This window comes from Fibroporia radiculosa (assembly GCF_000313525.1).
Source record: "Fibroporia radiculosa TFFH 294 genomic supercontigs, scaffold2356, whole genome shotgun sequence".
Lineage (NCBI taxonomy): Eukaryota > Fungi > Basidiomycota > Agaricomycetes > Polyporales > Fibroporiaceae > Fibroporia > Fibroporia radiculosa.
This window is the reverse complement of record NW_012133347.1, coordinates 27,874-42,625: the sequence shown is the minus strand read 5'-3', so window position 1 is coordinate 42,625 and position 14,752 is coordinate 27,874. Positions and strand designations below refer to the sequence as shown.

Here is a 14,752-nt window from a genome sequence, read left to right as displayed (position 1 = left end):
ATACTTACAGGGCGGATACATCCGCATGGCGGCCAAGCACTTCGCGGCCGTGGCGCAGGACCCGACTGCAGACGCCGAGCTGAAGAGCTTGAACAAGGCCATGCTTGCCTCGGCAGACGGAGACTGGAACACTGCGATTGACGAATTGAAGCAACTGGCCGTTGATGATCCGGAGAACTTTGTCGTGAGTCTCACATCCCGCGCGAGATCTCCCTAACGCGCGCCAATAGGCTGTCAACAATATGTCCGTTGCGCTGCTGAGCCAGGGCCGCATCCGCGAGGTATGTTTGTTGTCTCCTGATCCAGACGTGCGACTCGATGAGCTCTGAATGCTGTAGGGAATACGGGTACTTGAAGAGGCCATCGAGGCCTCACCATCTGCTGTGCTGGCGGCTGAGCCTCTTCTTTTCAACCTATGTATGTATCATGTTCTCAGTCTAGTGTAGAGCGTCCTGATAGATTCGTATTTACAGCAACGATGTACGAGCTGCGGTCGGCGGCGGGCGTAGACAAGAAGCGGAACCTGCTGATTGAGGTGTCCAAGTGGGCGGGAGACGGTCTTCGCGTGACGTGCCTGAAGATGCCTACTAACTAGCCAGGCGAGTCGACTGCCTTGACCTCAACATGATCGCCGTCTCGAATTCGTGCAGGGGTACTGTAGACTCTATCGCATCTGTGGCTTCGGTCGAGTGCCAGGCCTGGCAAGGCTCTCGTTTGTCGATTGAATGTGCACTTGATCCGGAAGAGACACAATGATATGGTGCGATGTTCTGCATACCTGAGTTTATTGTCTAGACAACATGTCGCTCTCGTAGACATTGTGTAATGGAAAGCCCGACCCTCGTCGCGCCGCACTCCTGCAGTCGAAGAGACATGTAGGTCAAAGGACCCTCGGAGCTGTGGAACCGAACTGTCTTGGGCCTTTCTGTTAAATTTGATGGCTTGTGAGCTCTTGAGCCTCCAGTGTCTCAGAGGCTACCCTCAAAGTACTGTCGCCGTCGAGTACTTAAATAGTAGGTACCTGTATCGATTCAAGGAGAATACTCAATGTTGTTTCATCACCATCTCCAAGCCACATAGCATTTGCCATCTACTGCGGAATATGTGCACCATCGTCAATTCTATCAGCTGGATATCCTGGGTGCTTGGTGTGAGTGTACACTGGTACAGCAAATATGTGCGAATAATATTTGTGTGTCGGCAAAGGCATGAGGGAGTGTATTGCCAGAAGAAATAGGTTCAGATACGGTAAATACGCGCATTTTGCAATAGTCTAAGAGTACGGCGTTAGAGTAGAGATCGGAGCTTAATAGAATCACTAAATCTCGCGTTGGTGGTTAAGTCTCCGATTCAAATCTCGCCCCCCTGCTCACCTGCCAAATGCGTCGAGTGGCGGTTGAGGATGAGTCTGGTGCACACGCCTCCACTGAGCATCTGTGGGTAAGATCTCGGTGTGCCCGAATTGTGCTACTTGAAATCTCCCATCTCCTTCTCTACCCTACGTCTCCGGCTCAGAACTCGAGAAATCGGCAACTAGGTGCGCTTGCTGAGACGCCATGTCCGCTCGAAGGCTCGGTTCCGGCAAGAGCATCCCAGACGACGCAACGTGGATCGAGTTCCCAAGGTCAGACGGGGACGCGAGCTTGCTGCCCACGAATACCGAGCGCATCGTCGATGCCGAGGGATGCGTCAACTTTATGCGTCCAGTGTTGATTGACGAGGGCGCCGCTGCGACCTGGCGGATCGGGATTGGAGCTCACTTGGCGAAAAGGATGGGTCTTCCTGGTACGGCCTCTGTCGGCTTGCTCTGGTGATCCTTGACCTCCTTACCCTTGTGCAGAAGGACCAAAATACGTCCTGAAGAGCTTCCCCACAGGGTATCATATGTATGACCACAACAAGGGTCCCGCAGCCGCTCCCAGACATGACCTATATCTCTGTGGTGAGCTGCTCTCTGCATCCTTTGCCGGCCTGGACGACATAACCTCCGTGCAGGATCCAGGAACGTCAACAGGTTCCGTTCAATGAATGAATTCATCCCCCACGCCGTGTGGCTGTTTCAAGATGCTAGCTTGAATCGTGCGAACTGCGAGTGCAAGTATTGCTCGAAGAAACCACAGCGTGTTGTCACAGACATCCTTGAACTGCCCACCAAAAATCGCTCCTCGGCGACGCCGAGTAGCACTCCTAATAGAGTTCCGCGCCGGCATCGGGAGGTCCGCACCATAAAACCTCCTCCTTATGCCGCGGTCAGACGTGCCGCAAAACCCTTCAAGCAAGTGACAGAGCCGGGCCCGCAGCAGACTTTGACCCCAGAACGCGATGTTGACATACGCGCAAGTCACACTCAAGGGGAAGCGAGGAGGTGGTTTAGGAAAGGCGAGCTGCTGTGGTGTGTGTTAGACCCTCCCATTATGGGCCCTTCTCCAGAACAGAGTATCCAGTATTGGCCAGGACTAGTCGAAGATGTCTACGTCAAGTCGGAGGGGGTGAAATGTCCAGGCTCCGAAGGAAATAACGGGGACGTCGACCTCTCCAATTTATATGTGCCGGAACCAGAAGCAGAATCTGCTCCCTCCCCTCGCCAATCCCACGAACCCTACGTTCCACCAGCCGGCGCCGAGAACGCGACATTACCGTGGACTGTGCGTCAGTGGAATGTGTATTCGATGAAGCTGCTTGCTGTGACACACGAGTATGTGGTTTCTGATCATCAGCTTCTGCCCTATCTCGCCCAGGTTCCATCCGAGGAGCTTTTGCATGCCATTCAGGACGAGCTATTCCAGTTCCTGCGTACCGTTCCCATTGAGGAAATGGACACCAATCTCACAAAAATTTATCCGTTCAACCCAGTGTCCGCTGGGGATTCCTCAAATCACGAGTTCGTCCGCGAACGGTTCAAGCAAGCCGCCGCACCATATACGCTTGCAGTTCAAATTGCATCACACCTCATGCGCTTCTGGGGGCCTACCGATGATTGGGAGTGTAAGTTTGTGATCCCTCCAAATCTTGCTGGGCCCGCACCAAACGCGCCCGGTTCTGCGTCTGCACCCAGCCTGCATTCGCTTATATCTCATTCCATGTCGAACAATGCCGCTGCGGACAGCACACGTGCAGGTGCTCGGAATACACCGGACGGCGTGCACAAACCAGCGGCAATGTCTGCTGCAGACTTCCAAACGCTCAAGTCGCGGATATTGGGACAACCTGCGCAGTCAGCCGATGGCTCGTTGACGGTCTCGCAGACGCGCTATCAAGGGCTGTGGTGGGGAGCGGAACGCATCTGGACCGACGAGCTCGTGCGCTTGAAGCTAGCGCGGCGTCAGTTTGCGCCTGAAGGCACCGATTCTGTCTTTCCTCCGTCAGGTCCATCTGATGATACAAAACAGCATGCAGAGAAAGTGGAATGTCTTGCCGACGTCAGCGAAAAGGCGATGGGTGCTAGTGAGAAAGGCCTCTTCCTGCAATTAGAGGGGCTGCTGGTGGTTGATGTGGCCAAATCCGACGGCTCGGGCACCAAGAAGGAGTGCCGAGCAAGTGGGACCTTGTACGAACTTGCTGACGAAGAGTGGGCGGAGGGACCAGTACCGTCTGGGGCACGACCAGCGACCACCGCTGGTTCCGAGGGTGGAGACTCCAAGGGAAAGGGAAAGGGGAAGGGGAAGGAAGTCGTGCGCGACAACGTGGATCCCGAGACAGAACGAGCGTCCACTCCTCAACATGCTGTCCGAAGCTCACCTAGTATATCTCAAGCTGGCGCTGGCCCGTCCTTTATGCCAGGACCCTCGCCCCTCAAGGCGCCGCCACTGTCGAACCCCGATCCTTCTGTACCCATGGAAGAGACAGCGGCAGCAGCGATCTCCCAAACTGTTCCGTCTCAACAACATTCTCGGAAAGAGCGCATGGATGACCAACTCTCACATCCAATTCTCTCCACGCCCTATCCACTCCCCGAGCCGCCAAGAGGATTCCGGTTTCGCGCTATCCATTCACCAGACCACGAAGTCGTGTTGTCTCTATCGTATATTAGCGGGAGATACTACCCACACTTGTTCTCTCACCCACTCATGGCCCCTGTCATCGAGAATGCACGCAACATACCTCAGGAAGCAGGTGGCTTGTACGCGAGTAGGCATCTTTGGGCCATGCAAGGCTTGTTGCCGGGGATACATCAAGCGATGGAGTCGTCCGCGTGGAAGCCGTCTCGAAAGATGATGTTCACCGAGGCCGACGCTGAAGCTCGTGATCATTTCAAGGCACTGTGGGACCAAATCAAGTACGAGAGGCAACAAGCAATTGATGGAGTTAGAGATAGTCCTCAACGCCGCGAACAGGAAATCGAGATTATCGACGTCGATATGCTGCCCTCTGTGTAGGATATGCTACAATCTGGATCTAATTTATGACGTCCTCGGAATGCTCATCTCTACCTTGCTCGTGAGACTAATAGTGAATAAGGAGGCATATATTGTGAGTATGGCATGAACGAGTGTAGCCGGCAGACATGTCGAAAATTATGGCAAACAAATATGCTGATTAGCGCAATTACCTCCCAATATCCACCCTAACCTCTGGGCCCCATCAAGTTTGGCGGCTCTGAACATATACATGCAGATCTTGCCAACCTGAAAGCAGGATCTCGCTAAGGCAGAGCTCACATACGGTGTTATAATCAGTCAGCACGTACCTCCACCGACGCGGCACATAACCTTCCTTGTCACGCCCTTCGCACCGGGACGTGCGAGTGTAGTCAGTTTGCAATTCACCACCTTGCGCGCTAGGGGCCCTGTAAACGCATACTGAGCACGAATCTCCTCGCCCTCCTTGGGCGTGCCACGGAGCGGGGGGTCGATGCGCTCAATCAGCAGACAGTGCGCCAGGGAGTTCGCGACATGTGCAACCTCAGCATCGAGCGGGTCGCGGGGATTAATAGGCACGTATTCGTGCTCTGGTTTTCCGAATCCCTCGCGCTCCCCGCCCGAGGTGACCGCGTCCACTCGGCTAGGAGGACGCGATGATGGCCCCGGGGTGCGAGGACTTGCACTAGGCGAGTCGCGGAAACTGGAGGGCGGCATGCGATGCTGGAGCATGGGGCGCGGCGTCATGCGCATAGTGGTGATGGCGTCGGGCGTACGAGCACCGTCGGTCGCATCCCTGAACGACATGGAACTCTCAGGCCTGAATTGTGACATCGCGGAGGAGGGGCGAGACGCAGCCGAGACGTGCACACTGGGGATGGGTATCATAGAGCGACTAGGAGGACGCGCAGGGATAGAACTGATGCTAGAGCTATGCGAATGAGACAAACCCAGTCCTGGTGAAACTACGGATGAAAGAGAATCCTCTCTCTCCCAGCCTCCATCTGAAGGGGACCCAGACATAGATCTGTAGTGCGAGGTCGATGGGGCAGGGATATGACTAGGTGTCTTAGGACGTGTGCGAGGTGACATAGGGATACCATGTGCCTCTGAACGAGAGGGTGGACGGTACATTGATGATGGTGGGCCCGGAGTCTGCGCTTGTGAACGAGACGGTGGGCGATACATAGAAAATGGCGTGTTGGAAGAGTGGGCCGTAGAAACAGAAGACGTGACCGGTGACCACGGTCTTGAAGATGCCATAGAACTACGCGAAACGCTGCGATTGTACGGTGGGTATAGAGGTGGTACAGGGGGGACTTGATCAGAGCTTCGGTACAATCCCGATATCGAGGGCCGGCGGGGGGAGGACTTTACGGTCGCCGAACGGTCTTCGGACTCTACTTTTGTAGAGCTGTTCCATGCTGGTCTGTGCTTGAGTGTTGAATTCACTTCTAGTCTTTCAAGTTTCTTGGAGGAAGGGGACGATTCTGGAGTGAGACTGTGCGAATGTTTATGCGACGGCGTCATCGGAGTCTGTGGCTGACTACCCATGAAATGTAGCATCGATGCACGATGCTTCAAGGTGCGAACGGGCTCCGAGGATGGCACTCGAGCAGGGCTCTTCGGAGCTGCAGGAGTCGCGGGCGGTTTCGATGAACGAGTGAATCTTCTCGCTAATTTGCGGAAAGGTGAAATTGACCTAGACAGAGTGTTTGAACTTTGAGTTCGCTCCTTAACCTGTCGTGTGGGTGGAGTCGACAGTAATCCATTCTTTTTCTTTGATTTAGATGTCGCGCCAGACGCACTAGACCCTGCTTCACTCATATTTGAAGGGGTAGTGTCGCCACTCATGATTAATTTCCGTACCACTTCCATCTCTGTATCTGTCCTCGAGATTCGCTCCTGGAGATTCCGCCAGCGCTGGGTCGATTCAGCATGTCTACGCAAACATTCACCATTCTTTGTGACACGATCTTGAACACCTTTGTCGATGATGGACAGAACTTTCGCAGTAGCCGGCATATAGTGCCTAACAAAATGTCAGCAAAAGCCGCCGGAACGCAGGACTAGGAACATACTTCTTCTTAGCCTCAAACGAATCGAGAAGCGATGTAAACACCTCGATGTTGAGAGGCGACTTATCCGACCGGATGGAAGAAGTCGAAGACGACGGTGACAAGGAGTCATCTAATCCATGCTTGTGCATCTTCCAGATGAAATCCTACAAGTTGGTTGGAATGCAGGAGCATACATGGTCCATAAACATCTTCACTCACCTGGCATCTGTTGACCGCCTTCTCTAGACTTGACATCATTCCATCCGCTTGATCCGTCACCGTTCTGAACACGGTCAACCACTTGTCCTCCTTCAATTCCTCCCTTAAAACCTGAACGTCTTTCTGTAGTCCCTCCCACTCTGTCATCAGCGCCGCGTGCTTCCGCAGCATGATTGTATCTTCTTCAGACAAGCTCTCGTTATCAACGGGCGTTTTCTGGGAACTCTGCAGGAGGGGTTCAAGAGTCTCATTGACCGATTTGATGCCAGTTGAGGCGATGTCCATGCGTTCATCAAGGCTGGCGAGTGATTGATCAATTACACCAGTCGCATTTGAAGCCTCATTGGCTGACTGCGATTTATGCCGCAATTCTTGAATCTCTGAACGCACGTATCAGGACATCCATTAGGGTTAGTGCGGGGGAGTCCTCACCAAAAATTCGGGTCTGTAAGTCAGAGATGCTGTAAGAGAGCTCCGTCATACGCGTTGAGACTGCCAAAAGATGTAAATCTCTGGTATCATTGTCAGATAGGATGCGGGATTCAATGCAGAACTGAGCATACTCGTGGCTCTTCTCTTTGCCATTTCCATTGAATAGTGGTCGATTTAACGTGATGGTCAAGTTTTCTGCATGCAACTTGTTACATCGGAGGGAAACTCATGCAACGTGGCCTTACCATCATCGTCAAGATTGGAGGAGCTGCCGGAGGATGAAAGGCTGAAATTAGAGGGAGACGGTGATACATGGCGGAGACTACTGTGGGAACGTGACGAGTGTACACTAGAAGACCGAGACGAGTTCGAGGAGGATATACTGAGGGAAACCATGAGAAAGAGTGGGAAAGCGACAGCAGAAGAGACGGCAAGGGTATGAATCCGATATTATGGAGTGAATGCAGGTATGAGTGCTCTGGCTCAGAGGATCCGCCGAGTCTCGAGTCGCTGTCTGAGCCGATGGGTATAAGCAACACTATCGAGGGGGAGCACGACGGATCCTCTGTCGCTTGACGACCAGGTCAGGCTCAACGATGAGGAACAAGCGGCGAGCAGTTGAGGCGAAACAAAAGAGGACAAGGCGGGAGGTCAATAGAAAGATCGCGAGGTGAACTTACCCACCGTCGAACAGACGCCGAGCGTGGCACACTCCAGTCCCATCGCCGTCTCGGAGACAGCGGCTTGATAGCATACGGCAACACTTCAGTGCTACAAAGTACAACAGAAGCATATGCCTCCGACAACTATATTTTAAGCATATGATCTCACTTTGGAGAACCAGAAGGGACGCTCGTGCCTCAGAGCGAGCGGCGTCGCCTCCCCGCTCTCGATGTCTACACTATCGTAGGCTCTAAAATCCAGGCGGTTCCACCTGCCCAGAGGACGCGAGCGCAACTCCAAGTTCATCTGGAATGCATACTTCATCCTCGACCCGGACGGGTCAAGCAAGGACATGACATGCACCGTCGTTCCCAAAAGATGCCAAGTTCCGATGAAGAGACCCTAATGTTCGCTGTTTGAGCCAGCTCAGAAGATTAAGAGGACGAATTAAACGTGCCTTCATGCGCATCGTCGGTTTCAGTACGGGTATAACTTGCTGCGGTGCCATCTCCTCATTGGCAAGAAGTGATAACACTTGGCCGTTGGGGTAAAATCGTCTAAATCCAATGAGATCGTCTTCGCCGAGTTAGTCGCATTGCAACTTACAGGTACCGATGGTAAGTAACAAGGTGGCTAACCTGCATGGCCACTAAGCCAACGAATCAAGGACTAATTATGCAAAATCGGGGGCTCACATTCATCCAAGCAGTCTCACTCAGGCCAGGTCGGCTGATCGCAACCTCATGGGTGAGATAGGCAGTTTGGTTCGATAGACATTGTACGTACATGTAATGACACACTGCAATATATACACCATCAAATCGTACTCGAGGCTGCTCGATATAGAGTCGACGAAAGTCTGCCGTATAATGATGCAGCAAAGCGTCCATGTCTTCATCGTCGGGTATCTGTGGGGGCTTGTATATGGCGCGTACGAAGTTCCTACACACAAAGTGGACAGCATGAGAACGAGACAGAAATCTAATGAAACCACGAACTTCCATAGTTCCGTGTCCAATGTGACCACACGAGCCTTGCGATTGACCGTGGCGAAACGCTCCAGAGTTGCGGTATCTAGGCCTCGCAAGATGTGGACAAGCAGTTCGTCGGGCAACTTCTGCAGAAGTACGCCTTCCTTCTCGTCCTCTGGCGCAAACGTCAAGTCGGGAGGCCAGCCCGCAATAATACTTGCTAGGGTCCCGGTCACGATGGCATTCCCAATCTGCGAGACTGGCGCCAGACGGGAGTGAACATCCAGCGCCTTGATAGCTTGAGCTATCTCATCCACAACGGGGCCTGCGGACGCAGATGGACTCTTGCGGTGGCTGAAGGACGCCGATGTCGCAGCGGATCCGGACACGTCCTGCTGGGTCTCAAGCTTGTGGTATGCCCTATCGACGTTCGAGTCCATGCGGAATGCGACGCGGTAAAGTTGAAGGGCATCATCAAGCTTGCTCTGCTGCTCGCACTGCACTGCACGCCTGTACAACTCGACCGCACGACCGAGCACCTTCCCGTACGGAATGGACGTCTCGTTCCTCTGGACGAGCTCGGCTCGGTCTGGAGGGCGCGTGACGGGACGCAGCGGGACCGTGTGTGTCCGTGGAGACTGGGCATGATTGGGAGCACTGACATTAGAGACCGTCGCAGGACCAGAGGACGTAGCGGAGTCAGCCTGCGGCTCTGCAGTCAGTGGTGTGAGGCGGCTGGCAGTAGCGTCCTCGGTCTTCTTCTTGCGCACTTCAGCTTTCCATGCTTCCCTGAATCGTACGAGCTCGTCCGAGTCGGGGACTGTGTCCTGAGACGATTGCATGAACCCAAGCGGGAGGAGATATCGACCATTCCGCTCCGTCAGCAGTTAATGTTATCTGCAAAGACAGTTACGTAACGTGGCGATCGACCCCGCGCATATTACGTGCATTTCGGGGTATAGCTTAGAACAGTACTTGTAGGCTAAATAACCTGTTGGAAGTATTGGCGACGATATACAGCCTTGTGATGGTGCTCCGTGCCTGACACCAATCTCCACGTACGCTATCGTCTCTCTGCGCACCCTCTTACTCCCTGCCTGACCACGTTGCACAGACGTCCGGGGCTGGTTACCTGGCATCCACATTCGCCTAGCTTCCCATGGAGAGCAATAAGGATGAGGCAATCAAGTGCCTCTCAATCGCCCAGAGGCGCAGAGACTCAGGCGACCTCGCTGCCGCCCGCCGTTTCTGCCAAAAGTCACTCGCTCTCTTCTCGACACCAGAGGCTGAAAAGCTACTCGGACTAATCGATGCGGAGGCAGCTTCAGGCGAGCAATCGTCGTCCGCATCCTCAAGTGCCGGGTCCAGCTCGACTGGGCCATTCACATCGTCCACGGAGGCACACCCCTCTGCGTCGGGGGCGCGACAGCGACACGCAGGAACAACCTCCAGCTCCAATGGGACCGGTGCTCCAAATTCGGGTGCAGATCAGAAGAAGAGAGAATACACGCCTCAACAAGCAGCGGTGGTCAAACGAGTGCGTGCGTGTAAAGTCACGGAGTACTACGAAATCTTGGCTGTGAAGAAGGAGTGCGAGGAAGCTGAGGTCAAGAAGGCCTATCGTAAGGTACGCTCAAGCCTTTTTATTTGACTGTTGGGTTCATTGCCGTGTCAGCTGGCATTGTCGTTACACCCCGACAAGAATGGTGCTCCAGGAGCCGATGAGGCTTTTAAGAGTGAGTTTTGGACATGTCGGTGAGCTCGCCAAGATTCATGATTTACCGTGCAGTGGTTTCCAAGGCTTTTCAAGTTCTGTCAGGTAAGACACAAAAACACTTCTAGCTGTGTTCGACAGCCTATTTTCATCCATTAGATCCCCAGAAGCGGGCTGCATATGATCGTCATGGCTCAGATCCAGAGTCACGCTTCAGCGGCGCGCCATCCTCGGGTTTCGCGTCGTCTGGATTCGCAAGTAATGGCTTCGGTGGTGGTGGTGGGTTTGAGGGGGAGCTCAGCCCGGAAGATCTATTCAACATGTTCTTTGGGGGAGGAATGGGCGGAGGATCCTTCGGCGGAGGACCAGGTGGGTGGCATCTCATTCACTACAAGACCAGGACACTGAGCGTGAGCTATATTTAGTCTTCACCGCGTCATTTGGACCTGGCGGCTTCCAAAGAACACGAATGCGCACAACGAGACCTACAGGCCAAGAACAGGCGGCTGAGCCACGTTCGATGTTCATGCAGTTTTTGCCCCTCATCATTCTATTCGCCTTTTCCTTCCTCAACATTGTTCCCACTCTCTTTTCTCCCTCGCAGATACCTGATCCACGTTTTTCCTTCACACCCTCAAACCGTTACAACGTTGAACGGCAAACAGACGGACTCCATGTCAAGTATCACGTCAACGGGGCCGAGTTCTCAGGACATCGCATTGCGGCAGAACTAGCGCGCAACGGGAACAAACCGGGTCCCGAACTCAGCAGATTTGAGAAGACAGTAGAGCAGGTATTCAAAGAGGACCTCTACCGACAGTGCCAACGCGGGCTCGAGAAAAAGGAGCGGATACGGGACCAGGAAGTCGGTCTTTTTGGTCTCGGAACAGACTGGGAGAAGGTGAAGCGGATAGAGGCGGAGCCTGTGGAAAGTTGCGACAGGCTGAGGGAGATGGGACTCATCAGATGACGGACTTTGGGGGCTTGTAGAGCTTGTAATGCTAGCAGGATGGGCAAGACAGCATCTAATTCGTTCGCTATATATACTCCTGTCTTCCAGCCTATGTCATGCCTCGTCACTTCTCGCGCAAGAGTACTGCCCTGATGGTCGCACGCGGGAGAGATGATCACAACATATTCGCGAAGCGGAAGCAGTGAGATTGGATGTGATTTACGAGAGGGCATGCGCTGCGTCTATTGCTGCTGCTTGGCTCTCTCGAGCCTCAAGTAATATTCCTCCTGCTTTTGCACTAGATGACAGAGCGGTCAGAATCCACGGGACCGAGGGAGTGCAGGACGTGTCACAAGGCTCACCGTGCTTGAGATGGACACCGTACCTGTGGGAGGAATGAGCAAGGCATGACGCGCACAAGAGCGTGACAGCTCACCAGAAAGCATAGCCAGCACTGATGCCCATGCCGAGGGAAACGCTGAGGTCGAGCCAGAACCGCTTCCTGAGCTTGCCGGTGATGGGAGCGATGGGCATGGCGAGGACGAGGACGATGGGGAGGAGGACGACAACGACGTTGGATGGAGAAAGTCGGAAGGGCTGAGCAGATTGGGCGCGGTGGCCACACGAGGCAAACATGCGACAACAAGGCCTCGAGTGCCCCAGGCGTCGACGATCGAGTGACGGTGCGGGAACCGGCTTCAACTGCTCGCTGCACCGTACCACTCGCAACGCGCCACACCCCTGCCTGCACGCCCTCCACGAGTCGCTCTCCTGATCTCTCTCCCCCTCATCCCCCCCCATCTCTTGATCTCCCCCATCGCTCCCCCACCCTCTTCCCCATCACCCTCGTCACAACACCGCCATGGATCTGGACGCGTCGAGCTCAGGTGGATGGCGCTTTGCCCAGTGCTTTGGCGACAAGGGAGACGTCGAGGACATCACAGAAGGTCTGTCGCTTTCGCCCCCATCCATCTCCGCAGTCGGCTTATCCGCTCGTCTGCCCGATCCTCCAGCGGATATCATCTCTACCGTCGAGTTCGACTCGACAGGAAACTACCTCGCGACTGGAGACAAGGGTGGCCGGGTCGTTCTCTTCGAGCGCAATGAGATGGTGCGTCCCATCCCGGCCCGTGCTCCAGGTTTGATGATCTCATGTTTCGTCATTTCACTCCAGAAAAAAGGCTGCGAGTACAAGTTCTACACCGAGTTTCAATCCCATGAGCCCGAGTTCGACTATCTAAAGTCCCTCGAGATCGAAGAGAAGATCAACAAGATCAAGTGGTGCAAACGGCAGAACGCTGCGCACTTCTTGTTGTCCTCAAATGGTTGGCCTCTCAACACAGGAGCCCATCCCATATGTGCTGATCTTTTACAAACCACCTACAGATAAAACGATCAAACTATGGAAGGTCTTCGAAAAGTCTTTGCGGGTAGTATCGGAATCCAATCATTTCGATGGGCAACGACCTCTTCCTCCACCGACCTTGCCGCAAAACCTGAGATTACCACGCATGGCACAGCAAGACAACATTATTGCGGCTGTCCCGCGAAAGGTGTATTCGAACGCGCACGCGTACCACATACATTCCATATCTGTCAACTCGGATCAGGAAACATATCTGTCAGCAGACGACTTGCGGATAAATCTGTGGAATCTCAACATCAGTGACAGAAGTTTCAGTATGTGGATGACTCGAGTTTATGGGCAACGTCCGTTGCTGACGTTGAATTGCAGATATCGTCGATATCAAGCCGGTTAACATGGAAGAGTTGACCGAGGTCATTACTGCCTCTGAATTCCATCCATCACACTGTAACGTCTTCATGTATTCGAGTTCGAAGGCAAACATCAAGCTTGCAGACATGCGCGATTCGGCTCTCTGCGACCGGCATGCTAAGAGTAGGTGTCCTAGTATCCCAGTACCAGTACCGTGATTTTGACATCGAATAGGCTTCGAGGAGGAAGAAGACCCAACAAACCGTTCATTCTTCTCGGAGATCATATCATCGATCTCAGATGTCAAGTTCAGCCATGATGGCCGATATATCCTTGCCCGCGATTATTTGTCACTCAAGATTTGGGACGTCAATATGGAGTCCAAACCACTGAAGACTATCTCGATTCATGATCACTTACGCGGAAACTTGTGCGATCTGTACGAAAACGATTGCATCTTCGATAAATTCGAGTGCACGTGGAGCGGAGACGACTCGTATGTATTGATTTATCTATGTGCTAGCGTGCATTCTTTGTCCAGATCTGTGATAGTTCTGACACGGCCTTTATATTTTAGGCATGTACTAACGGGTTCTTACGGCAATTACTTCCGGATATACGACGTAGACACTATGAACGACGTAGTTTTGCAAGCTGACAAGTCGGCTTTCAAGGCTAAGAAGATGGGTGGCCCCTTGCCTGGTAACAAGATCGGAGCCAAGAACGGTGCGCGCCCTAGTGGGTTGAGGGAGAGTATGGCTCTGGCCATGGATACTGTCGATTTCAACAAGAAGATTCTGCACGCGAGCTGGCATCCTAGAGAGAGCACCATTGCGGTACGTTATCGTCCAATTTATACGAGCGCTACAATATTGAAGCAACACTATCTAGATTGCTGCAACGAACAATTTGTTCTTGTATAGTGCTGCGTGAAGCATATGCATACCACGCCGTCATGTCGTTATGAATATACACCACCCGCATCACCCCTCCCTCCGTCCCCCTACATCGCACACCCTTGTCAATCGCCGGCAGAGCCAAGACTGACGTTTCGAGACACCGATTTTACCGCATCGCAAACGGACATTTTTCTCATCGTAATCTATACTCTCCCGAGCCACCACCCCGTCGCAGTCATTTACTCCTTCCCTGCCGCCAGAGTGCGACAGGTTTATGTATTTAGCGCGCATACTAATGTCTCCCTGCACTCCTGGCTGGGCGAGCCCTACTCTACCACCTATATCCCGTGCGTCTTTGGTCTCTCGTCGGCTTGACTTGGCTCTGTTTTGCGACTGTATCCTACGTTACCGCTCATCGCTCGTTACAAGCTGGAGAAAGTAGAAGCACGAAAGAATGTACATCGAAGTAAATAAAGGTTCAGCTGATTTCACACTCATGGGTGTTGGTGTAGAGACAACGACGGCCGCCGTCCGCGTCGTGCGTGTGGTATTCACGCGCTACCGCATCACGATCTGGGACATGCTAGCTTGCCGACGTGTCTCGACTGAATATGACGCTGGTGCACGCACTTGCAAGAACTCTGAACGTAGGTTCATACGAACAGTTGTAGTTAACTGATTGCTTCGGACGACCAGCGAAGTTTTCGAATCCAGAGAGCACGTACGAGACGTCGCGTACAGCAGAGGAGATATACATCCTCTAAGTA

At 53.3% G+C, this 14,752-nt stretch overlaps 7 protein-coding genes across 7 annotated transcripts; 4 read left to right on the top strand and 3 right to left on the bottom strand.

Annotated features, from left to right (window-relative positions):
• Positions 1 to 25: 25 nt before the first annotated feature.
• On the top strand, positions 26 to 595 carry FIBRA_03874 (uncharacterized protein; the record flags this gene model as incomplete). Its single annotated transcript, XM_012325700.1, has 4 exons — positions 26 to 184; positions 231 to 281; positions 339 to 417; positions 474 to 595. 4 exons carry the CDS (start codon positions 26 to 28, stop codon positions 593 to 595), a joined length of 411 nt encoding a protein of 136 aa, XP_012181090.1.
• A 961-nt stretch (positions 596 to 1,556) lies between these two features.
• FIBRA_03873 (uncharacterized protein) lies at positions 1,557 to 4,376 on the top strand (the record flags this gene model as incomplete). The annotated part of the gene is made up of 3 exons (XM_012325699.1): positions 1,557 to 1,785; positions 1,841 to 1,942; positions 1,996 to 4,376. The coding sequence occupies 3 exons, from the start codon at positions 1,557 to 1,559 to the stop codon at positions 4,374 to 4,376; spliced, it is 2,712 nt and encodes a 903-aa protein (XP_012181089.1).
• A 300-nt stretch (positions 4,377 to 4,676) lies between these two features.
• Positions 4,677 to 7,465, bottom strand: FIBRA_03872 (uncharacterized protein; the record flags this gene model as incomplete). The annotated part of the gene is made up of 6 exons (XM_012325698.1): positions 4,677 to 6,390; positions 6,440 to 6,582; positions 6,638 to 7,017; positions 7,070 to 7,149; positions 7,201 to 7,264; positions 7,315 to 7,465. 6 exons carry the CDS (start codon positions 7,463 to 7,465, stop codon positions 4,677 to 4,679), a joined length of 2,532 nt encoding a protein of 843 aa, XP_012181088.1.
• A 517-nt stretch (positions 7,466 to 7,982) lies between these two features.
• On the bottom strand, positions 7,983 to 9,545 carry FIBRA_03871 (uncharacterized protein; the record flags this gene model as incomplete). The annotated part of the gene is made up of 6 exons (XM_012325697.1): positions 7,983 to 8,038; positions 8,096 to 8,289; positions 8,339 to 8,370; positions 8,428 to 8,461; positions 8,519 to 8,674; positions 8,731 to 9,545. The coding sequence occupies 6 exons, from the start codon at positions 9,543 to 9,545 to the stop codon at positions 7,983 to 7,985; spliced, it is 1,287 nt and encodes a 428-aa protein (XP_012181087.1).
• Positions 9,546 to 9,862: 317 nt separating this feature from the next.
• Positions 9,863 to 11,387, top strand: FIBRA_03870 (uncharacterized protein; the record flags this gene model as incomplete). Its single annotated transcript, XM_012325696.1, has 5 exons — positions 9,863 to 10,330; positions 10,379 to 10,439; positions 10,493 to 10,522; positions 10,577 to 10,786; positions 10,843 to 11,387. 5 exons carry the CDS (start codon positions 9,863 to 9,865, stop codon positions 11,385 to 11,387), a joined length of 1,314 nt encoding a protein of 437 aa, XP_012181086.1.
• A 224-nt stretch (positions 11,388 to 11,611) lies between these two features.
• On the bottom strand, positions 11,612 to 11,903 carry FIBRA_03869 (uncharacterized protein; the record flags this gene model as incomplete). The annotated part of the gene is made up of 3 exons (XM_012325695.1): positions 11,612 to 11,667; positions 11,732 to 11,754; positions 11,806 to 11,903. 3 exons carry the CDS (start codon positions 11,901 to 11,903, stop codon positions 11,612 to 11,614), a joined length of 177 nt encoding a protein of 58 aa, XP_012181085.1.
• A 328-nt stretch (positions 11,904 to 12,231) lies between these two features.
• FIBRA_03868 (uncharacterized protein) lies at positions 12,232 to 14,019 on the top strand (the record flags this gene model as incomplete). The annotated part of the gene is made up of 7 exons (XM_012325694.1): positions 12,232 to 12,480; positions 12,544 to 12,694; positions 12,756 to 13,049; positions 13,105 to 13,269; positions 13,321 to 13,582; positions 13,664 to 13,922; positions 13,978 to 14,019. 7 exons carry the CDS (start codon positions 12,232 to 12,234, stop codon positions 14,017 to 14,019), a joined length of 1,422 nt encoding a protein of 473 aa, XP_012181084.1.
• Positions 14,020 to 14,752: the final 733 nt, after the last annotated feature.